Raw genomic sequence first — 26011 nt, forward strand, 5'->3', positions numbered from 1 at the left:
AGCTGCAACAGCAGGCAATCCCCATCACACCTTGGACTCACTTTGACTCCTGCTTGGTTGGAGGGAGAGAAGAAACGGCCACCAGACTGACCGAGAAAGCCCTAGTCACCAGTTCAGGCGGTAAGTCCTCTTCCTACACATTCAGAAGAGTAAGGACTTACTAGCTTGTCCCCAGCCATAATATGGACTTCCAGACCAGAGTTTTAACACCATCTGTCACCCTGGAAAGCACTCAGAGACAGTTCCTATCCATATTAAGGAGCTACCAATTTTGACCCAGTCTGCTTTTAGAAGATGACAGCCACACATTGCTCCTTATTTCTAATGGACCTTTAACAGGGTGAAGTGTACCCTTTACAGATAAACTGTAAACTCAATACAATTGGGTTTATTTCAGCTGTGTTAAACGAGACACACATTTAAATCTTGTTTTATATGTGTTACCAAGCTTCCTCCCTTGGTTTGCCTTTCATCTGGAAATGCTCTGGGCTCTAATAACTGACTGACTTAGTATCAAATTACAGCTGAAGTTGTAGACATATAATTAAATCAAACCTTTCTATAAACATAATACAACTCACATGCTATTGAGGGGACCCACAACTTTCAGTTTGAGCATGGGATTTAAAGCCAGGAACTCACAACTGATCTCAGCTTGACTTTTGACTTGTCTGTTATTATCTATACCTTCACAGGGCGATTGTAAGATTTATTCTGCTAATGTCAGTATGTGCTTTGAAGACATAAAGTGCCATCTAAGTGCCAAGTATTATTACTTATTCAGTAGTCTTGTTTCCTCCGTTAGTCGCACTTGTGCAAAGCATGCCTAGCTTTTCAGTCAAATTTTGCTAGTTTGGTTTTCTTTCTTCTCTTTCATTTTTCATGAAACATTTGCCTGGTAGAAGTTTTGGATCACAGTGGTCCACATCCAGCAGTAGGAAAGTCATTCCTTGCACCTAGAGAGCTGCTAGCATGTTTATAGCCATACCACCTAACCCTGCTCAAACCTTTGCAAAACAGTGCTCAAAACAACAACAGCTATTGGTACCTTAGAGTTTGTCTTCCCATTATCCAAACTAAAAATGGATCTGCATCAATATTAATGACAGTGCAAAAACCTTATTTAGACCTGGGGTAAAAGCTTTGGGTAGCCAGGCATTATCCTGCGATGTTCCAAACCCCACTTCTTGGATTCTCTCATCTTATAATTATTAAAATGCTATCTTTTCTTAACTCAGGACTAGGCTTTTGTGCAGTGACATGTTCCGGTAAGATTTTTGAGGAAACCTCTTCATGCAGTACTCCTGTGTCCTGAATTTTCTTTGCAGGAACCTTGTGGCACTGCCCTCTGCTTTTAGAGACAAAGACTGGATACTACAGCCCTCAGCCAATCTCTCTCTGGATCCAGCACAAGGCCAGCCTATTTGTACCTTTAAGTTTTGGTAGGATTTTCTGTTAAAATGATAAGTGTGTATTAACTGGAACCACTTCTGTAAAGCAGTCTGAAGCCTGGAAGCACTGATAATGGACTCTCCTGAGAACTGCAAGACACAGCTTTTCTTCACCGTTTAGGCTATATTATTTCTGTTCACTTTGGAAGGAACGTTATCAAAGCATCTAAAAAAACTTCTGCTCACACATTTAATGTGCTTTAATGTTCTTCTTCTAGATTATTAGCATCAAAGACCTTGTTGCCTCAGCCATCTTCTGCTACTTTTTGCAGGGTTTTTTGTGCTAGAGACTTTACAAGTTAGTTTATTTTAGCACTAATTCATTCCTTTTCTAAATTCAATTTTTACATTAGTATCTCAACTTACAATTTCTTTGACTAACTGCTTAATGACCTATGAAAAAATTGTTTTAAACCCATATGTTTAGTATGCAGAAGAACATACATCGCTCCTTCCTGATCTTTCCACAGGTACTTGTTTAGGTATATATAATGAAAACAAGTATTTTTCACATGTCACTGCTGTGTCTCCCTCATCTTCCCAAAGAGTGACATAAAAGGAGCTGTGCTATCAAGACCAGTTTTCACAGTCAAAATGACACAGATTAAGTTTTCACTTTTAAAGTAAAGTACATTTACTTAATCACTTCCTCCACCTCTCTCCCAGTCTGCGTATCTTAATTAATATGAACTGTTACACAGAACAATAAAGATTTTGTAATTGGGTAATATGGTTAAAATGTGATTTTTCCAAAATAAAAACCTTATATGACTGAAATATGCAATTAATTCATTCACACATTTACTGAAGAGTTCCTTTCCCACTGCAAGTTCATCATCTTTCCCTTCCTTTTATGGCTTCCTTGGCAGTTTCTGATGTTTGTGTCAAAAAATAAAAGTTTTAAACTAGCCTACCTCTTATAAGAGAGTTGCGTACAAGATCTGGTTTTTTTTAAAGACATTGTGATGAAGAAACAGAATAGTTCCCACTGTTATGGGGGAGTCAGGCACTCCCATTTGTGTTCCTTAGGACTGTTTCTTCCAAGTGGCTATGAAGACAGAGATTTGAGTGTCTCCTGTAGAAATGGACGTGACTCACACAAGTATACACCAGACAGTGAAAACCACTAATTAGTTTGCTCTAGTCACTGTCTGGAAGTTGTCTGGTAGAGTCAAAGATGCAGTCAGTTTCCCTTGAGAAGCTCATGTTCTCAAATCATGATCAAGACTTCAAGAAGCGCAAGAAACGGCAGTGGATGTTATAAATCAATGACCAAAAATTCCCTCATTCAATGCTGAGATTTTCTTTTGGACAGCTCTCTGAAAACAACGTGCTCCTTTGGTAGTGCCACAGAGCCACTGATGTGCAATCCTACCTGCCATTATGTCCTCCTTAGCACTGTGAGGTTTATTCTTGCCAGGTGAGTCACTGTCCCAAGAGGCCTGTCAGCCTCTTTCACTCAGAAATAGGTTCTTAAATATTCCAGAAGAATTTATCGCATGTCAGTCAAGTCTGTAAAGGTATGGTTAAAAGAATTTAAGAGAACTGGGTGCCTGCTCCCATTCTGATGCCTTTCTCCTTATGTACTGTGCTAGAGAAGGAAGAAAAAGTAGTCATCATACTTTGGAGATATGATTTCAGACACAGGAGGAGCCAAGAGCCACTGCTTTGAACAGACGCAAATTATTCTCACACTTCACTGTGAAGCAAGACTTTTTCCCAAGTTCTTGCAGGTGCAAGAATTAACATCTTGTACACAAGCACTGTTTCTACAACTGGCCTCCACCTCTAGTGCATTGATGGGATCTGCACATTTGGCTGGGCTCAGCCTCACTCACCGGAGTGCAGTGAATGGCTTCCACTGAGTCCCGCAAGGGCTGTGATTTAGAGTACAGATGTTTGCATACAGAAGCAGCCTGTGCAATCTGCTTTGGTATAAAAGCGCATGAGCACACCACCCCAGCCTGAGCACAGCCCTTGGCATTCTTTTAAAATCCCAGTCAATGAGGAGGTGCCCATTTTTCAGCCTTTTACCACCCCTTCTCAAGTCCGCAATCTGTGCAGCTGGCCTCACATCCAGTGGCAGAGCCCCCACCTGCTAGCTGAATCAAACTAAATGTAACATGCTGTGGTTCCCAGATTACACCAATAATTCCTCAAGCCACCACAAGGAAGACTGTATACAAATTTTGGAAAGTTATTTGGGAGAGGAGACATCTGGGTTGTACTCCCCGTTCAGTTAATTGCTTTGTGCAAAGCAGAGCAACTTTATTAGGAGGGACTGAGATCCTTAACAGCAAATACACTGTAAAATTGACCTTTGTGGGAGAAGAGACCAAGTCCCAGACATCCCAGGCAAGCTTTTTAACCACGGAGCTACTGATAAATCAGCGCTGTGTTACTCTCTCAGCCTTCCGAGTCTCACAAATTAAACACATGGGAAATACCTACATTTTATATACACATCGCAACACATCTAGTGGCTTTGTGCTTCAGGACCTAGGTGAATGCGTGCATGCTCAGCAAGGGCAACGTAAACTTCTGTAAGTCTAGGAATTTGTGCTCCCTAGATGATAGGTTTACATTATGCATAGTGAAGTGAAAAAAAGTTTAAGGACTGCACACCTTGTCCTCAGTTGCACTGACAGAATCGTGTGCAAGGCAAGGCTGTAAAACAGATTATTGAGGCTGTGACCACTTAAAAAAAAACCCAAAAAAAACCTACCATTGCCAACCAATCACAAAAAACACACAGAAAACTAGGAAACCCTTTTCTGGAGTAATTTTCAACTGTATTACTTTGAAAACTCAGCTTACAATGCAGCACAAGGAGCACTTCTAACAGCACAGCTGAAGGAGCAGCAAATTTTGGTGTAAAGGACAGGAGCAATTGGCCAGAGGCAGCAAAAGCTTCTAAAGGCAATTTTGCAGTTGAATCCACTATCCTGTGTACCTCATTTCCCCATATAAATCTAATTACTAGGGTCAAATCTATCAAAGTTTTTGCTTTTTTATCTTCAGATAAATTTCGCCAAAACCTACCACATCCACAAGATTGTCTGCATTTTTATTTCTTTCTTTTAAATCATGGCACCAGTTGAAAAAAATATACTAAAGCTAGAATTTAAAACTGCTCTGCCAAATTGCTTTCTCCCCAAAATGCTACAAATATACAATTCAAACAAAATTCAACAGGAATTTGAGGTTTTTAGCAGTTCTGACAATTTAGAGTCTGAAAATCTGTCCCTCAATACATGTACATAGGGCACCAAAAAATTCTTATTTTTACACCTACCCACAAAGAAAGAGCAAGAGACTAAAATAAAGAAATTACTGCATATATTGAGATGGATATGTATCTTGTAAAATGAGTAACTATGCAAGGAAAATCATTAACAATAGAGCCATCTGCTGTATTTCAAAAAAACTACACCAGCAAAAAAAATCTGAAAATGTTTAATGCTTTACAATCTGAATTTTTCACTACTTCATGTTACAAAAAGTGATCATAATGATTAGTACATCAGTTTAAATGACAGGAAGTGTGTATTTCTTACACCTCTTCTAATTAAAAGCAATATTTACTGGCATAATACTGATCCTCTCTATCTAATGATACTAATTGACATTGTAGCTGAGCATGTAAAAAGCCTGAAATGCTCCCCATTCTATTTGAAGTAGATAAGGACAGTGTCGTTCAAGGAGACAATGAGGTCAGCAGCAAGTTGAATATTTATTTAAACACTGAAAAAACACTTGGATGATTTTTTTCTTGCTCTGAAACAAGAAGAAATTCCAGGTCTGAAGAGATTACGGTAGAAAGAAAAATCAACACAAAACTGAGGGAAAGTTTAGAAGACAGACTAACCCAAGTGGTTCTTAGTGTATCTTTATGCTTCTCTCTATTAATATACTTGAAGACCCCTCTTTCAAGCACAATGGAAGAAGCAGATGTCTAGAACAGAGTTCAAAGAACATAGCATTATCAGCCATTTCCTGGTTTTGCATCTCAAAGATGGCATTAAAACACAGCCCTAAAATCCCAGTTAAACTAGGGAAAATTGTACCAGCGCAGACCCAAAGCTGCAGAGAGAATATACTGCTGTAAATCTGGGCTCAAATGGGCACTTCGCTACGTTCAGTCTGCAATGGCTATAGCTGTGCAAAAAAGTAATACCTACAAACTATACGTAGCCCCCAAAAACTCTATTCTGCTCATGGGAATGCGTGTCTTGGCCGAAAGGTTCAGAATAAAAGACAGACAGACTCCTAAACGTCAGGTCAGATGTAATCGAGTTTTCAAAGGCAGGGAAGACCGGACAACCCTGAAGTGCCAACTAATTGCTGGTAGTGAGCAGCACTGCTCTTGAGTGTGCCAACTTCAACCAGTTACAACCAAGCCCAACCCAGTGCCTGCCGGAGGGCACACTGTTCTTCCCTTCACTGCTCTTCCAGCACAGTTGATTTCCCGAATCGCACTCTCATAGAGGTGTGTTATGGTTTGAGAGAACCCATAACAATCTATTGTCATTAGACAACTATTCTATCACCCGATTACCCCTCCCCACCCAGAAAGGGGAATCAGGGAACACAAAGAAACACAAGGGTTGAAATATAAATAGATTTAGTAGACTAAGACTAAATAATTAACAATAATACTAAAGAACCAGTATTAATCCCGATACTGATATAAGATAGACAGGAATGATACTCAGCCCATTCTCTCAGCAGAAGCTGTGCACTCCCAGCAGGGACAGCAAATGGCGGACACCGGGAGCCCAATGGCTTCAGGAGGAAGGAAAGGCCTCAGGGTTCCGGCACCGGGGCAAGGAGTTCTCTGGACCCACCGCCATCAGGGACAGAGCCAGCTATGCAGCAAACTTTTCTAATTTATATTGAATGTGACGTTCATAGTATGAAATACTCCTGTTGGCCAGCCTGGGTCAAATGCCCAGGCCTTGCTCCTCCTTGTCCCTGCCCCTGGCAAGGCTCAAAAACACTAAAACCTTGAATCCCACAGAGCCTGGCTGGCTATAAAGTAAATATTTTCACAAATTCAGACACTAGAGTCTTCTAAAAGTGCAATTTTCCCCAGCATTAGAAGAAAAGTTAGTCCTGTGTCTCTCAACCCAGGACAAGGTGGTTAGAAGAAGCGATCGCAAAGCAGAAACAAGAGCCGTCAGGACAAATCTTCGCAGGGAAGTTTCCCCTGCACTTAAAATAAGCTTACGAGCCATCTACCTACACCACACCAGTACCTCCCCACGATTGCCTGGATAATATGCGTCTCTGCCCCAAATGTATGTGTCCTTATTAAATATATCAAGGATCAGATGTTTGACAACAAGCAGTTATCCCTGCAAATTTTGTCATTTAGCAGTTTTAAGTGTTATTTAACATTGCATGCAGCTTTTGTAGGTTATAACAGACAAGTGATACTTCATTACTACACCTGCAACTTCAGTAATTGCTGTGTAATAGTTTTAGCCTACTATTGGCAAAACTAAACTTTCACAACTTGAATTTTTTAAGCTTCATAAATAACATAGCAAAACCATTCTTAGCTTAAAAAGAAAATCACATATATTTACCTGCCATCATAGCTATCATACTGGCTTTGTAGACATTAGCAAGGGACCCCAGTTCACCTGTTGCCAAGATTGTTTTCATATGAGCTTCTCCACAGGCCTCACGGCACTGACGGATCTCCTCGTAGAGACCTGGGGATAAAAGCATGTGAAAATGATCAAAGTTGCCTGAGAGACATTTTCAAGTATGGCTGTAATTTCCACTTCTGGATTAATTTCCAATCTTATAATTAGTCATAGCACTCAAGAACTTAAGTTTTGTAAGTTCAATAAATTACATGACTGGAGGTAATTAACAATGCCACACGGTTTCAGACTTAACTTAATAGCTATTAATGTCGCTTCTCTCAAAATGTGCACAGTATGCCAAACACTCATGAATACATCAGGAGTAAAACATGCCACGATAGTCAAGATTGATTTTAAAACAGCTTTTTCAGCAATAATACGGTAGTAAATTGAATCAGTACTCAGGGACAGTTATGTGTTCCTGTCCACATCACATCACCACTCTCCCTGTCCCCTTCGGCCCCATTTGCCAAAGGGTTCAGCTGAAAAGACACCAAAGGTGTGAGCAAGTTGTCGAATTACAGACCTTAGTGCCACCTGAGATGTCCTGACATATCCCCCTTGGCTTCCAGCTGCCACTCCTGGAGGGTCCACATCTCCCTTTGGTCTCCTGCCGTACACCCTAGTACCACGGGACTGTCTCGGGAAGTCTGATGTGGAGCTCGATGCCTGTGTTTAGGCATCTGAATCCCAATTTAAGCTTCTTGAAAATAAGAAATTCCTGAAAACATGGAGCCAAATCAATGTGGTCTGCTAAGATCCCTGGTGAGGAGAAACCGAGGCCTGGGATCGAACCTCGGGGACCAGCAAATCCACACGGATTTACAAACCGGCTCAAGTGGTTGCATTGCCCATGAGGTTACCCAGGACTGGACCATCGCCTGCTGGGACCTCAAACGGCCCCAAGAGGGGTGGAGGAAGCACCATGGGAGGAGGGCCAGTGAGATAACATCTGCCCAGCTTGCCGTGGAGCAGCTCCCAAACCTGAACTCAGGTCCCAGCTCTGCCTGCCTTTCACACTGCTTTTCTTCCCTGCTGCTTTATAATCTAGATTGGTCTTTTGAAGGTGGCCATCCAAGGGCAGAGCTGGCCCCCCACTTCCGATGTCCACACTCACAGAGGAAGCCAGCTAGAGTTCAGGAAGGACTTTCAGCTCTCCTTGGCTCTCACCTCCAAGTAGTCAGCATGTCCCTGAGATAAACTAGCATACATCCCACCTGCCTACTGCTTCTTGATGCACTGCCACTCAGCCTGCTGGCCATCGGATGCAGCCAGGGAGAAGCACGGATGGGAAGGACAAAGCAGTAGTGGATGCTCACAGATGTTGCCCAGAGCAGACCACCCCTTCATAAACTCCTGCAGTGTCATGGCCAGAGGCATGCTTAATTTTCTAATGGCTTTCTATTTTCACAGACTCAGTAAGGACTGGAATAAACTTGGACATAACCAACTGCACTTTTTCAAAAAGGCTAGAACTTGCAGACCTGGTCAGGTAACGCAACACAGGGAGCATATGGAAACCCCCACACCCTTTTTCTGGTAAAATTCAGCAGTGCTCCTAAAAAATTTTAAATATAGGGAGAATAAAAGAGCTAGAATGTATCTGTTAGAAGCTGGCCACTTGGGGATGATTAAGACTCATCCAGTGTTAATGGTTAAGACTCATCCAGTGTTAATGGTGGGGAGAAAAGCAGCTCTTACAGTGCATGCTCACCATTTCTGGGATTTGAATTTTTTTAAAAAATTTAAAAAGAGACACAAAATAAGCAAAAAAGATCCTTTGCAAGAGAGTCCTTTTCACAAATTGTGTTCAATCTTCAAACACATAATTGAAAAGTTTGTTTATGGAAGTCTAAAACACAGCTTTTAACAAATCTTTCTTGCTAAAAAATTCCAGGATATGGCTACGGAGACTAAATTTTTTTCAGCAATACTAGCTTTCTTTTCCCCTCAGTCCTGAAGCGAGACCTGGAAACATACAGTAGGGTTTGCCAGCTGCCGTACAGCTAGACCTCCCCTCCAGCCGCGATGCTGCCACATCCTATTGATGCCATCGGCACACCAGGGGGCCGGGGCTAGGATCGCTGGGGTGGTCCTCTGAGACATACTGCACAGATTAGTAGACACCTGGAAATGCACTTAGCAAGTCCCTTTATAGACACCAGGCTTCACCTTGTTTCTTACTGTGTACCAAAGGTGTGAATTAATCAGTAGTAGCATGCAGTCTAGCATGTTTTATTGATCAATTGATGATACTCCAGAAACCTACATCAAATCGAGACTCAAAAAGGAAATACAAAGGACCTGTCCTATTTTCTTGTGCATTTGATAAGACTGCTCATGTTAGATCCAAATGCAGTCTCTTTTTGTGGAGTGACTCTTTTCTGAAGCTTTTGGAAAGCCAGAGAAAGTGGCTTTCATGTTCTTCTAGTTTCGGTAACAAGAAGAAAAGACTCAAGTTTTCCCTTCCTTTAAGATACGCCACCAAAAATGTCAAAATAAAATCAACAAAATGTACATTTAGGTTGGATTCCATGAAAAGAAATTATATCCTCGTAGCTGTTGTTCACTGGAGTTAGTACTGCGGCTACAGCACCCTCCCTCTTGTTGGAAAGTACTTTTACCTGCAATTAGTGCCAAGATCATTTGAACAGTCTCACTATCTGACAGCACGCATCAACCCACAGACAGGAACAACCGAGGAGCTTCAATCATCCGTGTCTATCAGGTTAGCTGAGGTGGTGGAAAAGTGGGCATACTTTAATGGGGCAGGTGTGTAGGTAATAAATACTGCTCTTTATTCACAGGCCAATTATTGCAGACAATAGCTAGCATTCATAGAACACTCTCAACCCTACAGTAAAAGCACAAATAGAAATGCAACTACCTCTGGGACAGAGAAAATTAACCAGAGTACCCCAGTCCCAGTGCAAGCAGGGACTACTCTGATACAGAACAAATGCAAAAACTCCTACTGCTTTCAAAAATAAAAAAGAGGTTTCAGTACTCAGTCAGATTTAAATCAAGGCACAAATAACTTGATTATCCTGAAACTTCCTGGCAAATGTCTGAAGTACAGTGGAGTTGATCACACCTGAAAATGCACTCAAGTGTTTCAAGGGGTCCTGGGCTGCTTCTGGGACAGTCTGTGCTGCCAAAAAGTCCATCACTTAATTATTCAGTTCCATCAAGCTGATCAGTAGCAGGAGCAGAGCTGGACACTGTGGTTCTGGGAATATCTGCGACCTGTACAGAACACCAGTAACTGATGCAGCAGATACAGCTTCTCTGGTTAGCAGAAGCAGCAGAAAGCTTTTGGGAAAAACCTCCAGCACAGAAAACCCCACAGGCATATTTTCAACTGTGAGCTAAGACCACCATGAAGAGGTTGCAAGAGAGTCTCCTTCTGATTGCTAAAAACAGGGAAAAGACTGAATATGAGCCAGCAGTGTGCCCAGGTGGCCAAGAAAGCCAATGGCATCCTGCCTTGTATTAGAAATAGTGTGACCAGCAGAAGTAGGGAGGTGATTGTGCCCCTGTACTCAGCACTGGTGAGGCCACACCTGGAGTATTGTGTCCAGTTTTGGGCACCTCAATACAAGAGAGATATTGAGGTGCTGGAGCGGGTACAGAGGAGGGCAACGAAGCTGGTGAAGGGCCTGGAGAATAAATCGTACGAAGAACGATTGAGGGAGCTGGGACTGTTCAGTTTGAGGAAGAGGAGACTGAGGGGTAACCTCATCACTCTGTAACTACTTGAAAGGACATTGTAGAGAGGTTGGTGCTGGACTCTTCTCACAAGCAAATAGCGATAGAACAAGAGGGAATGGCTTCAAGCTGCAACAGGGTAGGTTTAGACTGGACATTAGGAAGAAATTCTTCACAGTAAGAGTGATCAGACGCTGGAACGGGCTGCCCAGGGAGGTGGTTGAGTCACCATCCTTGGATGAGTTTAAGAGTCGCTTAGATGTGGTGTTGGGGGATATGGTGTAGGGAAAAACTTTGTAGAGTAGGGTAGATGGTTGGACTCAATGATCCCAAGGGTCTTTTCCAACCTAGATGATTCTATGATCCTAAGAGCTCTCAAAGGAAATGGCTAATACTGTGCAGCATCTTGAACACAGCACCAACACACCAACACCATGCATCTGAAAGAAAAACAAACAAGCAAAAAAACCAAAACCCAAAGCAAGCCAACTTATATAGAATATATTTGGAGCCAGGTGCTCACTGATGTAGTCTGTAGTAGCTTCACTGATTTAGCTGTTAAAATGGATGTGACATAAGAACTCTTCTACTTTGCACCCACTTACTTAAGATACCTTACTGCTTTCATGAACTTCAGATCTATGCTTTTATTGGATGCATTTATAGAAGTCAGAAAAATTCAGATTTTATAGGAAATAAAAAAATACTTTCATAGCTCCGGTTTTAACTTCCCCTGTTATAAAAGATAAGTGTTGGAAGGTGGCTTTTTTGTAGTTTTCCTGAAATTCTAACTCTTCACTACAAACATTTCATTGATTTTTAGCTGCTATTAAATACACCAAAGAAAATGTTCCTTCCCCTAAACAAAGAAAACATCTCTGACAATTACTGCTGCCTATAATCTGCCCTAGGTTGTCTAGATGACATTTTAATATGGTCTAATAAGTTTGTCCTAAAAATCACGTAATAAAGGGGATAATTCATATCTCCTACACAGGAAATGCAAATATTAAGGGGGGGAAAAACACAGCTTAATTTTTCTATGAAACAGGTCTTCTCTAAAAATGTGGTGATAAAAACACTTTTTCTTTTTTTTTTTTTTTCCAAATTCAGCTTATTTGCTGTTTTTATCCAGTCAGTCACATTGACTGATGTTAAGGGTAGAAACTGAGATGAAGAGGGAAGATGTTTCAATTTATGTTAGACCAAAAGATCAAGGTAATCATGATGGGAAACTGGAAAATGAGCTGGAATCCCTTCTGTCTTGCACGTTAATGGCAGGTTTGTTAACAAAATGACAAGCACAAGGCTATCAGCACAACACGACTCTTTCAGTTCTGCTCTCAGCCACATATGTGCAACTCCAGGCTCCAGTGATTCACATGAAACTGAAAACAGAGCTTGGCTTCAGGAGCCTGAGCTGCTGCTGGCAATGTAAGAAAGAAATTATGCAACTAGACTTTGAGGTCCCAAGTCAGCTTGTACATCTAAAAAATGGTAAATCCAACTATAATATCCCTGAACAACAATATTCCAGAGTCTTTTCCAAGTCTCTGGAGCGGGGAGTGTATTTTTTCTGTGCTTTTTACAAAGTATGTAGCATAAAAGGGTGGCCCAATCCCTGAACAAAGCCTCTAAACTCACAGTTGAATAATTATTAACAAGAATTGAAAGGCAGCTTTCATAAGGAGGTTATACCTAATGTATTTCATGGATGCAGCCATGTTCGAACTCCTTAGAGCATACTTGGGTTTTTCCCTTTTCTTGTAGAAAAATTCAGCTGACATAGAGCGAACAATGGCTTAACACGACCTCTGAAGCCACTGTCAGTGTGGTATGTCCAGGCGGTTTGCTGAAAGCTGTGGAACTAGAAGTAACATTACTGCACCCAGGCAGCTTCAGCAGGTACAGCAACTCCAACAGATTCACCAATACCAGCAAATAAATAAATAAATAAATAAAACTTTCCAGTTTCTTTTAACAATTTGTCGGTCAACTTCATCACTCTTTACATACAGGCTCCAAATTCTGTGCCTAAAGACAGTATCTAAATTGTGATTTTTAAGCTTATTCCATACCTTGTCAAGTGATACAATGGTTGAATAAACTACCGTAAAGCAGTATTGCTCTAAAAGCTAATAGGTTGTAAAAGGTATGTAAGTTCATAAACTTAAATCTCATTTAATGTTCTTTTCCAACCTAAATTAGCTGTCCGATAAAGCTCCTTTCAAATTCAGCACTATTAAAAAGCTCTTAACAATTACTTCAGAACAATCTAGAAAATATATTCTGAGCGTCATAACGAGTTCCAACCAATATTTAAGAACTGTTTTAAAATAACTTGACATAATTGGACATACACTAAAAAACTTAATAACCAAATAAGCTTTTGAAACAAATCAGAAAGCAACACTATTCTATCATGGTGGCCCGAATTATGGCACAGGCTAGAAGAAAAGCTAAAAATGTATGAACAGTATGATAAAACACTCTACCATAAACATACTTTTGTCAACAACTCCTAGATAGCTCTAGTTGATGAAGTACCTTGAATACAGGCATAATTACCACACCAGACTTTTTCAACTTTATGTAGGGATCCAGCCTAAAAAAGACTTCTTCATCCCTTCTTCTAGCTTCCTTAAATGCACTTTATACGTTGTCGTGTATCGTATCTAATCATTTAGATAGAGGTGGAAACCTGCATGTCCACACAGGTAACATACATCTATTGAAAGCAAAACAAGAAGTCAGAACACTAGATTTTCACCAAAATATTCAGACCACTTACTGAAGAATTTTTTTTTTTGGATGGGCAAGTTAAATATTAGAATTTTTCACCCTATAGCAACATTATCTGGATGGCAAGTAAATTCTGTTCCTGAGGTAGATTTGTTTCAAGACAATGCAAGTATGTGCCATACACATTCACATTCATAAACAAACTTTCAGAAAACATTTGGAAATCATTTCAATTCTGCCCTCAGTAAAAGAAATGTAAACTAACCATTGCCAAACAAAGGATGGCTTTCAAGCTTGTCACACGTTCAGCTGTGGATAAAAGAACATGCATACCAAATCAAAAGTTATCTGTAACTTATTTATTTAGTAAACTGACAGCTTTATACTAGATCCATCACTGCTATCTCAGCGTACTCCTCTCTGTAATTTATGATCGTAGGAAACAATTTGTTTCCTATACAGAACAACATAACGATGTGTACCCACTTCATTTCAATCACTGATTGATTGAAATCAATCAGTGGGTTGATTCTCTCTGAATCTAGCCCTACATTTCTCCTCCGCGTTCTCCTTCGTGTAATCCCAGGCAATATAACCTCGAGCCTGTGTTTGCAACTGCCTACATGCACTAACTTTCTGAGCTCTGCTCTATGCAACTTACACTTATCAGCGGTTTGCACCATGAAGTCTGAAGCATGGTAACCACAGTTAAGTCAGAAATTGGTATAACACAGACTTTTTCAGACACAATTTCAAGTTGCTGCTCAAGTCCAGTTTAGTGGTGCTTTTTTAGTCTTGGTGACAGATTTCACTGAATTTCACTGAATTTTTTAGAGTTGGAAGGGACCATAAAGATCATCTAGTCCAACTCCCCTGCCGAAGCAGGATTGCCCAGAGCATGTCAGAGCATGTTACTCAGGACTGCATCCAGGCGGGTCTTGAAAATCTCCAGAGAAGGGGACTCCACAACCTCCCTGGGCAGCCTGTTCCAGGGCTCTGTCACCCTCACCGTGAAGAAGTTTCTTCTCATATTTGAGTGAAACTTCCTATGTTCCAGCTTGTGCCCGTTGCCCCTCGTCCTCTCACTGGCAACCACTGAAGAGTCTGGCTCCCTCCTCCTTCAACCCACCCTTCAGATACTTATAAGCATTGATAAGGTCTCCCCTCAGCCTTCTCTTCTCCAGGCTGAAGAGTCCCAGCTCTCTCAGCCTTTCTTCATAAGGGAGATGCTCCAATCCTTGAATCATCCTCGTTGCCCTTCGCTGGACTCTTTCCAGTAGTTCACTATCCCTCTTGAATTGGGGAGCCCAGAACTGGATGCAGTATTCCAGTTGTGGCCTCACCAGTGCAGAGTAGAGGGGGAGAATGACTTCCCTCGACCTACTAGCCACACTCTTCCCTATGCAGCCCAGGATTCCATTGGCCTTCCTGGCCACAAGAGCACACTGCTTTCTCATTGTCATTTTGCTGTCTACCAGGACCCCCAGATCTTTCTCTTCAGAACTTGACTCCAGCAGGTCCACACCTAACCTGTATTGGTGCCTAACATTCTTCTTCCCCAGGTGAAGGACCCTACGCTTTTACCTGTTGAACCTCATGAGGTTCTTCCTTGCCCAGCTCTCCAGCCTGTCCAGGTCTCGCTGGATGGCAGCACGGCCCTCCGGGGTGTCAGCCACCCCTGCCGGTTTGGTATCATCAGCAAACTTGCTGAGGATACACTCGGTCCCCTCGTCCAGGTCGCTGATGAATATGTTGAACAGGACTGGACCAAGTATTAACCCCTGGGGGACACCACTGGTTACAGGCCTCCAGCTTGAACCTGCTCCATTAATCATTACCCTTTGGGACCTGTCACACAGCCAGTTCTCAATCCACCTCACTGTCCCCTCATCCAGCCCACACTTCCTTAGTTTCCCAATGAGAATGCTATGGGAGACTGTGTCAAAAGCCTTGCTGAAGTCAAGGTAGATGACATCTGCTGCCCTCCCCTCATCCAACCAACCAGTTATAGCACCGTAGAAAGCTATCAGATTGGTCAAACATGATTTACCCTTGGTAAACCCATGTTGCCCACTTCCAATAACCCCCCGCTCTTCAACTTGTTTGGAGATGACATCTAGAATGAGTCTCTCCATTACCTTCCCAGGGATGGAGGTGAGACTAACTGGTCTGTAGTTCCCAGGGTCCTCCTTCTTGCCCTTTTTGAAGACTGGAGTGATGTTGGCCTTCCTCCAGTCTTCAGGCACCTCTCCTGTTCTCCACGACCTTTCAAAGATGATAGAGATTGGCCCAGCGATAACATCTGCCAGCTCTCTCAGCACTCATGGGTGCATCCCATCAGGGTCCATGGACTTATGAATGTCCAGTTTGGCCAAGTGGTCCCGAACCTGATCCTCCTCTACTGGAGGAAAAACTTCCTCTCTCCATACCCTCCCCCTTGCCTCCAAGGCCAGAGATTCATGAGGGACAGCCTTAGCAGTGAAGACTGAAGAAAAGAAGGCATTCAGCAACTCTGCTTTCTCCGTGTCTTCCACCACTAGGGTGCCCATCTCATTCATCAATTTAAATTGATCACTCAGCTTGTTTGGTATCCAAGACCTTTACGTGTTCTTAGTGAAGAGCAGCTCCTGGACAGGATACCTGCCTTGTAGACCACAGTGTAGACCCTAACAAAGATACAGCATAGGAAGTTGTGCGTATAGTCTTGCTACCAGCTGGTACCAAATTTGACCATCATTCTGTCTTATTTAAAACTGCTCAATCACCCAGTCTCCATATTCTAGCAATTTCTGGGGCCATACCCGAACTTAAAACACCCGCTCTGAAAGAAACAAATGCCTGCAACAATGCCGGTCCTCAAGAAGTCAAACATTTGTAAAGCTGCATATATTTAGAAGCAGAGAAAATGAGATAGTAAATACTACAAAAGAGGCCAAGATGTTAGAGCAAGTAGAAACCAGGTTATCATGTCCTGAAGACACAGACGCAGAAACCTGGGGTTTGGTTCAATTCTAACTGCTAACTGAAGGAAGATCAAAATCATAAAATGAGATCTGTTCCCATGATTATTGTATTTCCTTAACCAAACTCAGGTACCAGGGTCCTTTACAAAGTCTTCCAAGCAAACAGGCTATTACAGCAATGCATTATACAACTAAATGGAAAACTCGTTCCAAGACAGTGATGTGTTTACCTTCACATGGAGATTAGTTATAGAAGCATTGTCAGCACTTAAGGCAAACCACTCACAGTACATTAAGGAGGCAATTAGAGCAAAAACCATCTTCAGCATTATTGTTCTTACTAATTAGTAGTAGACTACGGGCACAAGAACATCAATAATAATATGAACAGTCAATTTGTACCCTCAACTTTCAGGGAAAAGAAAACAACTAAAATACACATTTTTGTCAAGAATTGAAACATGTATATTTAACAAGGTATCATCTACATTAGCAGCCCCTTGGGGGTTTTAACAAAACTGTTCAAATAATTAGACCACAAGCATTCACTTCCATTCCACTTGCTATTTTTTTAATCCTGTATACAAAATCCCCTAAAAGCACAGAAGGAATAGACCCGAGTTTTCCAACACAAAGTCATTCTGAATACCCAACCTGACAGAACTTGTAACAGCATTCTTTTAAAAAAAAAAAATCTGACCATTAGTCATAAATTAGTTAAATAGTTTTTATTTAGTGCAGTGCTCTAGATTATCGGTCACTTAGGGGAGGGACAACATTCTTCAAGGACTGATGTGGAGACTCGGGGAAGAGACAAAGACAGAGCTTGCACATGCATATACAGAGGTTTAGGTTCCTTGCCAAAGGGTGAGTACTTACCTTCCCACTGGCCAGTCAGCACCAGACTCCTGCTAATGACAATGTCAATCTCTCTGGCACCATATTCCACAGCTAGCTTTATTTCAGCCAGTTTGGTTTCTAGAGGAGTTTGTCCAGATGGAAATCCAGCAGCCACTAGTGAGAAGGAGGATGCAGGTAGAAGGAAGAAAACGTTTTATAAATTGGTCAGAAAATTGGAAATACCTCTAATACACCAAAGAGTTTGAAAGTTATTCCTTTTTTTATCCCTGCCACAATTCAAAAAATCTAAAGGCACCTCATCCTACACTCTCTTCATCCACAAGAAGCATTTGCTCTTCCTTTAAGAACTGACGTCCAGCAAGATACTAAGTATATCTTGCAAAAAGGTCTTTCAAATGCCTTAAATTTTTCCAAAGCAGCCTACATGAGAAAGCATAATTTCTATTGCCTCCCGCAGAATTGAGCAAACAAGGAGTGAACACATATATGAAGCAATACACACATTTTTCATTCTCCCCAATTCTTTTAAGTAGTATTTCAAGTTAAATCCCAGTAATACTTTAACAGCTAAATCACAATACAGCAAAAATTGTTTTCATAGAGGTCTACTTAAGATTACCTTTATGATGTTTAAGTACAAAACCCAAAGGTAACTTTGGCAATCAAAGAAATAATGACAAAGAGGATCCCTAACAAAGAGATCCTCTTTCCCTCTGACACATAAATGCACCTAGTATGTATTTTTCCCTACACAACAATGAAACAACAATAACCAAAAAACCCCACAAACCAAAAAACCCCCTACCAAAACCAGAAAACATGGATCTTAGCATTAAACACCTGATCTAACTTCAAAGTTAGCCCCTGCTTTGAGCAGAAGGTTGGAGCAGATGACATCCAGAGCTCCCTTCCAAACTGCATAATTCTTTGATTCTACTTCTTGCTTATTGTAGATTCAGGACTTGTCTGTTGTGTGTGGTGACTGGAGAGGAGCTGCCACTATTAGATTTGTGAGTACAAGTCCTGAACCTGTGGGCTGCTCAGCAGGCAATAACCCTTGCCTCTGCACACAGCTTCACTGAATTCAGCTTGTAGGATTATACTTAAAAGCCAAACAACTGATAGGGAAAAAAACCCTTATATTAGAACTCCTAAAATCTCATATTGTAGCTTTATTATTATTATCTACTTAGTCTACTGATACTTTGTCCTGCACACTATTGGAATTTCTCCTGTTCAGCTGAGGGAAACGCTGATAGATCTCAAGGACCTCTTTGAAGAGCTTCCAACAAAACAGACCTGGTATTGCTGATAAGCTTGAAGTTGAAAGAAAACAAAATACTGTACCAGAAGCAAATCCTACCCTCTGTTCCCTTCCTTCCCCCACTACCTTTTTATCTTACTCTAACAAAAACAAGTCCAAACTTCTGGATTTTTCTGTATTTTTTATAGCATCAAAATATATAATTGGATATTTTAGAATAAAACGTACCTGAAGCTACTGGTATGTTACAACCAGCAGCTTTTAGGGCATTAACAGCATCGGTGACTCTTGCAGGATATACACAAACCGCTCCAACAGTAATACCTGAAAAAGCCACAGTTCACTTTTTCATATGTATAGATTTCCACCTTCTCTAGTGCAATCCATATTATAAGCATGGTGTGCATCGTTTGCACCTCCCAGTTCTGCATTCTCACAAGGATTTTAAGCACCTACACCAGGGATATCTGTTTTCTTGTTCAAGCACTTCAGGTGATTCTCCATATTGTTACCTCCCTCATATTCCTTCAGCTAACCCTTGGAGCAAGTTTGCATTATCAGGAATTAAAATGCCAAGATCCTTACCGACAGATTCACTGTTTAATGCCAACAAGTTCAGTTAAGACATGCTTAGTCAGCAAATTACTGAGAGAGAAACTGCACTGCCAAGCTCTGTCCATACTTGTTGAGCCAGACTGAGCCCAGCAGCAACCGAGCAGTCTTTATGTTAATGCAGTCCTACTGCATTTCTAGTTAAAATGCTATTCTCTCAGTCTCAGATAATTGACCTCATATTTAATACTTCAGCTATCTGAAGAGTCCATAAATCCAAGTTTTACAAAAAGACTAGTCTTTGATATTTTATGTGTATGGCTCAAAACCAGAGGGCTGATTCCTCTTTGGTTTTACATCGTATGACTACAATCAGTGGATCAATGCCCATGTAAAACTGAAATATTTCAATAGTAAAAGCATGTCCCTAATGTCACTGAGATTTTGTTTTGATAGATCATAAGGCCAAATGACGGGACAAAAGTCAAATGCTATTCACTGACACAGCAGTGTTTACATCTGGAAAAATTCAGAAGATCTGCTCAGATATAAAGGGGTTTTATTGTTAGTTACATTGACAGTCTCAATTTGCTCCAAAGTTGAATCATGTTCACTCTTGGGTGAAACACGGGGACGTCACATGGAGCCTGTTTGGGTAATATCAATGAAAATTTTACCACTAGTTCTTAAGGGTTGTCTTCTGCCCCTTCAACTCTGTTGACTTAGCTGGGAACTCTGTGTGTGTATACGTGATATGCACACAACCACATACACTCACTACAGGACTGATTCCTTAAAGTAGACTGGGCTGCAAAGATACTGCCTGTCCTAAGTAGTGATATATGCAGGTAACAGATAACATTTTCTGAAGTAAAAAATAACATGCTTAGGATTGTGGAACGCATCTTTTCCAACAGGCAAAGTGGCAGGCTTGGTAGTTACATACAGCAACAGCAGCTAAGCATGAAATCCAAAGGAGTCATGTGAACACTCCCCCCCCTTCTCCAATTTAGTAAGGACATCAGCAAATTAACAGAATACTCAATTAGTTTCACCTTAGTGCACTGTTATTAAAAGACATACACTGAGGTTACACACTTGTGGCTTTCATATCAAATTTGCTCCTCAGGTATCAAAACTTACAGTGTCACCCTGAGTTCATGCTTCACTTTGGTTGCCAAAATGAGAGTGGATTTTTTTTCTCCTTGTATTCTTATATTCACTCAACAGAATAGGTATTTTGTAGCTAGAACGTAAGACAGTTGCTTTGAATAAGACTACATAGGATCTAGTTTGTTCTCTTGGGACTATTAGCTCTGTAGTGCTGCCTACCATAACTGCTTCCATTATATGAAGAGGAGGCCATTTTTACAGCTATCATCTGAAAATTGAAAAATCTGAGGAAATGCAGACATTTTCTCTACACAACACACACAACAAAACCAATCATACCTTTATCATGCATATCCAAGGCTTTCAGCAGATCCTCTCTGATGGGATGCTTTGCTTTAAAACACAGTCTGTGAACATTTGAAGGAGTATCATCGCCTGAAAGAGTGGTAAGGTCTATGCAGGTAACAGCTTTCAGCAGCCAAGCAGCCTATATAGGGAGTGAAACAGGAAATACAGTATTTCAGTTTATGCTTCCAAAACCAAACTGACTTAGAAGATGCAGGAATCAGAAGCCTGGCTCTCACTGTAAGAATAAGGATGGCAGACATTTGGTCATGTCTTGAGCAGTATCTAATGGCACAGAAAGATCTGGAATCAAAAGTCAGTTCTCTCAGTCAGTTCTCATGCCAATTTTTGGTGCAAACACTAACTACCAAATGGGACTCTAAGAATCAGATGAACATTTTTACTGGACAAAAAGCATCCTGTTTCAAATTTAATTCTGTAAAACAATGATAAAAAAATCACTTGTATGAGGAACATCATTGTTATAATATACTCTGTTCTATATGCTATGTCTGTATCTTTAGAGCTTGCATGCACAAAAAATTATACACACAGGTTTGCAATTACCAATAACCAGATGAGCGTACACATCAGCAATTTGCACACTTGCATGTTTGCACGCTTCTCCTGCTGTGAGAGTGAAACATGGAATCAGTAGGGGGTAAGAACCCAGACTTCTTAAAACTTAGGGTCTAGACTGCACAGGTTTCCACTTTCTTTTGTGTGAATCGGGAATAAAAAACATTTGTAATTATTTAGTGCAAAAAACAAAAGCAAGAGCTAAGTGACAGGGCTAAAACATTCTTTAGATGAAAATGCTACAGAATTTCAAAAGACTTACTAATTGGAGAATGGAACAGAAGCACAACTAAATTTTTTTGAGATTTTGTGCTGAACAAAAATTGAGCTTACGATGTTATTTTGAAATATTTGTTGGAGGTCTTCCAGCAAATTCTCATTTACAGTGATGGCTTCAACAAAAGCTTACATCTCCTAGTGGGAACTTGTTCAACAAGGGGAGAGTTTGCAACAAGCAAGGTCCACTCAGGTCCATAAAGTCTCTCCCTGACTGCCCCATTCTGTGACACGATTTGTCAGTATAGGCAGCAAAATTTGTTGTTTCTTCATGGAGGTATCTTAAGATGCTGGCCAGCCTACAAATCTTTCACGCTTTGCTGATGAGAGTCTCCTTTCTGAACTTGCAGTAAATGTTACCCTGGAAGCTGGTGACTAAACAGAATAACGAACCATTACCGGCCTCTGTTAGTCTAAGTTTGACTGCTTGTTTCTAACAGATTTCTACTTTCACCCTATAATACTTCAGAAGGGTTTTTCACTTTAAATTGTTTTAAGTTTCTTTTACTTGGATTTTTTTTATCCTTCACTCGAGGGAATTTTTGTCTCATCTCTTATGACATGAATCATAAAGTCATCAAGACAGATGTAGTCAGGGAGTTCCAAGAACTGGTATGAACTTGATTTTTTAAAAAGGGTTTTTCAAATGAGTATTTTCGGAAATGGGCTTCAAAATTTGAATATGGTGCTACTTAGATTCAAACACGTAAAGGTTCAAAATCATCTCTGTGAAATAAACAGCACATGAATATCATGACTGCAATGACAGTGTTCAAATACAGGAGAGATGCTTCTGAAAATAATCTCTTGGCATTCTTCAAAGTAAAACCTCACTCGAGTAGCTCAGTACCAGCGTTACGACACAGGAGAGTGGCGAAGTGTTAGTAATAATTAAACATTTGTCCTACAGCCATGTTGAGGGAGCGACACTAAATCCCTTTCTTCCCAATGATTCTTTGTAACCAAAGCCTGTGGCTCTCTACTCCTTTGTTCTTTATACAGTAAATCCTGTCAAATCAGAAGACTTACTTTTTATATTACTGCACCTGAAGCATCTGAAGATAGCCAAGGTTATGGAATACCCTCTGGATTTTATCACTGACACTATTTCCCAACCCCGAGCCACTGGACTGCTAAACTTGGTATCACGTGGCTTTTTATGTGTGAGAAACTCTTGGGAAATGCTGAGCTAACGTCTACCTTTCCTCAATTTATGTCCATTTTTTTATTTAATCATAACATTAAAAGCAGAGACTTCCAGGTTCACGTAACAGGCAGGAAGTTGTTTTATATCACCTGCCAGAAGGATCTTACACAGCTACATCAAATTATCCCCAAGCTGTGGTCCACAGGATCTGTGCTTATTGTGAACGCAGCTTCGGCCACCCCAGAATGACTGTCCGACATGCTAAGCCCAGGACACCAACTATTTTGAACAGTTTTTTTAAGAATTAAGAATAATTAAATTATTCTTGCTTTGTTCTACTATGTTGGATTGTTAAGATTTATCCTTGAGTGTCTCCTTCCTCCTGCTTCCACGTTAGCAGTTCCTGTTGCAAGTAAACCATTTGTTTAGTGTGCAGAGGGGAGGAATCACACACATTTGCCTGCAGAACAGCTCTTTGGTGAATGAAGAATCAACTTGTCCTTTAGACATCAGTTACAACCCCACACACGGCTGAGAGCTCACTGGGAGCTCCGGGGTTTTCTCCGTGGCATTTCTCAGACCTTGCCCGTAGCCGATCGCTGCCAAAGCATTACAGCATCCTGCAGCCAGCTCTGCCTGTCGTTCCCCTCTCAGAGCTTCCCATCCTGCCGCTGAGGTGGCAGAAACCAGCACATGGCCGTGCCTCAGCTGCCCTGCTTTGCAGAATGCATTAGCTTACCTTGCTGACCTGATGGCTTTGCATTACCATTCCCGTGTACAAACTGGAGAAACCAAAACGCACACCGGGCCAGTATCTGCCAGTTCTGCCAGGGAGGTAGTAACAGCAGAAGTTGACAGTAACTGCCGAGACATTAAACATGTGTGTTCAATGAAGACAAGGTAGCCTTGAAGAAAAGTTCATTTTCACCACTGGCTTTAGCGTGGCTTACATGAACCTATTTTATACTAAGATGGACAATAACTGATCATTTACCTCCTTATCTCAGGAGTTGAGAAGTTAGACCCCTTAACATTAATAGCCTGCCTGCCTGCCTTCCGTCTGTCTTTCTTTCTTTCTTTCTTTTTCCTTTCTTTCTCCTTTCTTTCTTTTTCCCTTTCTCCCCCCTAGTGCCACAGCCAGTCAGGATTTTTGAGTTTTATGTAAGCACTAGTTAAGCAAAAAAATCACACATGTTGGGGATGTTTAAGTAAAGAAAAATCATCCAGGTAGGTCAAACTTGACAGGGACCACGATCATATCTTACAGCCCTAAAATTAAAAAATAAGAAGGCAGCGTGCAGAGAAGTCTGCCTGGGAAACAGAATAAATGTGGTGGGATAGTAATATACAACTTAATCCACTCATGAATAAAGATGACTTAAATTCATTTGCGGTTTTGCCACTCATGAGTTATAAGGTTTTTAACTTGTTTGGATAAATGCATCGCCTTATTCCATCCCATCATCATCAAATACAAATTATTAAAATAAGACATGGACAAGCACATCTTTTAAGTTTACATGCATCTTGAAAAAAATTCAATATTGCAGCCTGGAGAGGGAGAGTGACTGATTTAAAAATACAGGAACAGAATGCATAAAAAGAGCACTTACTTGCCAATTACCTCTCACAGTTCTCCATTTTTTAATTTGTTCTGCATGCCTCACAACTGCAGGTCGATTCACATGCACTTTTGAGATCCAGCCAAGTTCTGGGGTGGGAAAAATGAAAAAAAAAAAAATCAAGTCTAATCTATTTCTGTGTTTTTTTAGTATACGGTGTGGGACTTCAGAAGAAAGTTGTAGTTTGGTTTGGGACCTCCAAACAGTACGTTGTGCTTTTATGTCCTTTTAAGGGCTCGCTTATTTATCACCAGTCCAAAATATCATAATAGCATGAACTTCTGTTAGGGTACGATGTGTGAACTGGATGTGTCACACAGCATGTTTTGTTTGCCATTACAGCTGATTTAACTTACTGCTGAAGAGAGACACTATGTTGCCAGTCTTGGACTATGAAGTTTATTATACATGTAGCATATTAAAAAAAAAAAACAAACCAAAAAACAGCCTTCTGCCGTTGCTTGCTGATTTACTCCTTGATTCCAGAGTACGGTAACATTTTTTCAGTCCTTTGCTTGTTTGCTAGCACCCAGGATACAACATTTTTTGCGTGCCTGAATTTTTGTTTCCAGGAATTGCACCCCACACAGTCACCAAAACCTCTAGACAGACCTTTGCATAACAATGAATTTCAGTTGTTACTGTCCAGAACTATTTTAACTGAATTTGCTACTACGGTATGACTAACTGCAAGTTTCCAAAAGCACTGAATTCCTGGGCAACGTGTCTGCCTGGAGGTTGCTGAGATGCGTGCTGGCCTGAGAAGCGCTCACCTTGCCAAGCACCCTGGAGGACTCGGGGCAACACCTTCAACGTGTGAATTCCTTGAGAAGCCCACTGCAGACAGCCTGGGTCACAACTCCACGGAGTTTCAGTATCCATAAACAATAACCAGACCCAAAGAGAAGCAGATGCTCAACGCTTACTAAAATGATGTAACTGTCTAAAAACAGAACCACCAAAAATTGGACACTGCCTAACAAAAGGTAACTGATTGATAAAGGAGAACTGAGGGTTCAGCCCCTTCAATCTTGAAATTTCTGCTTAGTATAATAAACCAAAAGCACAATTCTGAATTTTAATAAACACAAACTGCCCAAAGAAGTGCACAGAAAAAAAGAAATCACATAATCTTTAAAAACTCTTATATGCCAAAACGTAAATAATTCTTCTAAACACTAATCATATAAGCAATCCATGAAAATACTCTGAAGACAACAAACATCAACAATCATTAACCACCAATCATCAGCAAATCACCACCATCAATCATCAAACACCATCATCAGTTAAGGTCAGCGTATGGACACGGGCTCAGATACTAAGAGATAATAATTCTGGGTGACTTAATTTATTAAGAGCATCTCATCTCTACGAGTCTTCTTCACTACTGTATTAGACTTGCATTTGCCTTGAGCACACTGACTAAAAAAGGTTTAAAACTTTAAAAAAAGGCGATAGCCAAAATCACTAATTTTATACAGAGATCTTATCCTTAAATGTTTTTCTTCCTACTTTCTAGTTTTAATAGCCAAAGGAAAAAAAAAAGCGCAGAACGAATATGCTAGCTAAAGTGTGTGTAAATACAAGCTTGTTTTCCTAATTAGACCTACAAAAAGCTCTGGAGAAACCAATTTAGGGCAAAGATGACTCAGTGGAAAAGCAAGACAAAGGCATGAAAACACAGCTAAATGAAATCTTGTTCTGAGCACAGTAAGCCACCTTGCTACC

The 26011-nt window shown here is 40.8% G+C and overlaps 1 protein-coding gene across 1 annotated transcript in view; it reads right to left on the reverse strand.

The window, feature by feature from the left end:
• DERA (deoxyribose-phosphate aldolase) overlaps positions 1–26011 on the reverse strand; it is a 62832-nt gene that overhangs the window by 28315 nt on the left and 8506 nt on the right. The window contains exons 2-6 of the mRNA XM_074168770.1: positions 24272–24369; positions 20651–20798; positions 18875–18970; positions 17401–17535; positions 7043–7171 (exon numbers count right to left, since the gene is read on the reverse strand). Coding sequence (XP_074024871.1) covers positions 7043–7171; positions 17401–17535; positions 18875–18970; positions 20651–20798; positions 24272–24369 — 606 coding nt within the window. The remainder of the gene's footprint in view (positions 1–7042; positions 7172–17400; positions 17536–18874; positions 18971–20650; positions 20799–24271; positions 24370–26011) is intronic.

This window comes from Numenius arquata, chromosome 2 (assembly GCF_964106895.1).
Source record: "Numenius arquata chromosome 2, bNumArq3.hap1.1, whole genome shotgun sequence".
NCBI lineage: Eukaryota > Metazoa > Chordata > Aves > Charadriiformes > Scolopacidae > Numenius > Numenius arquata.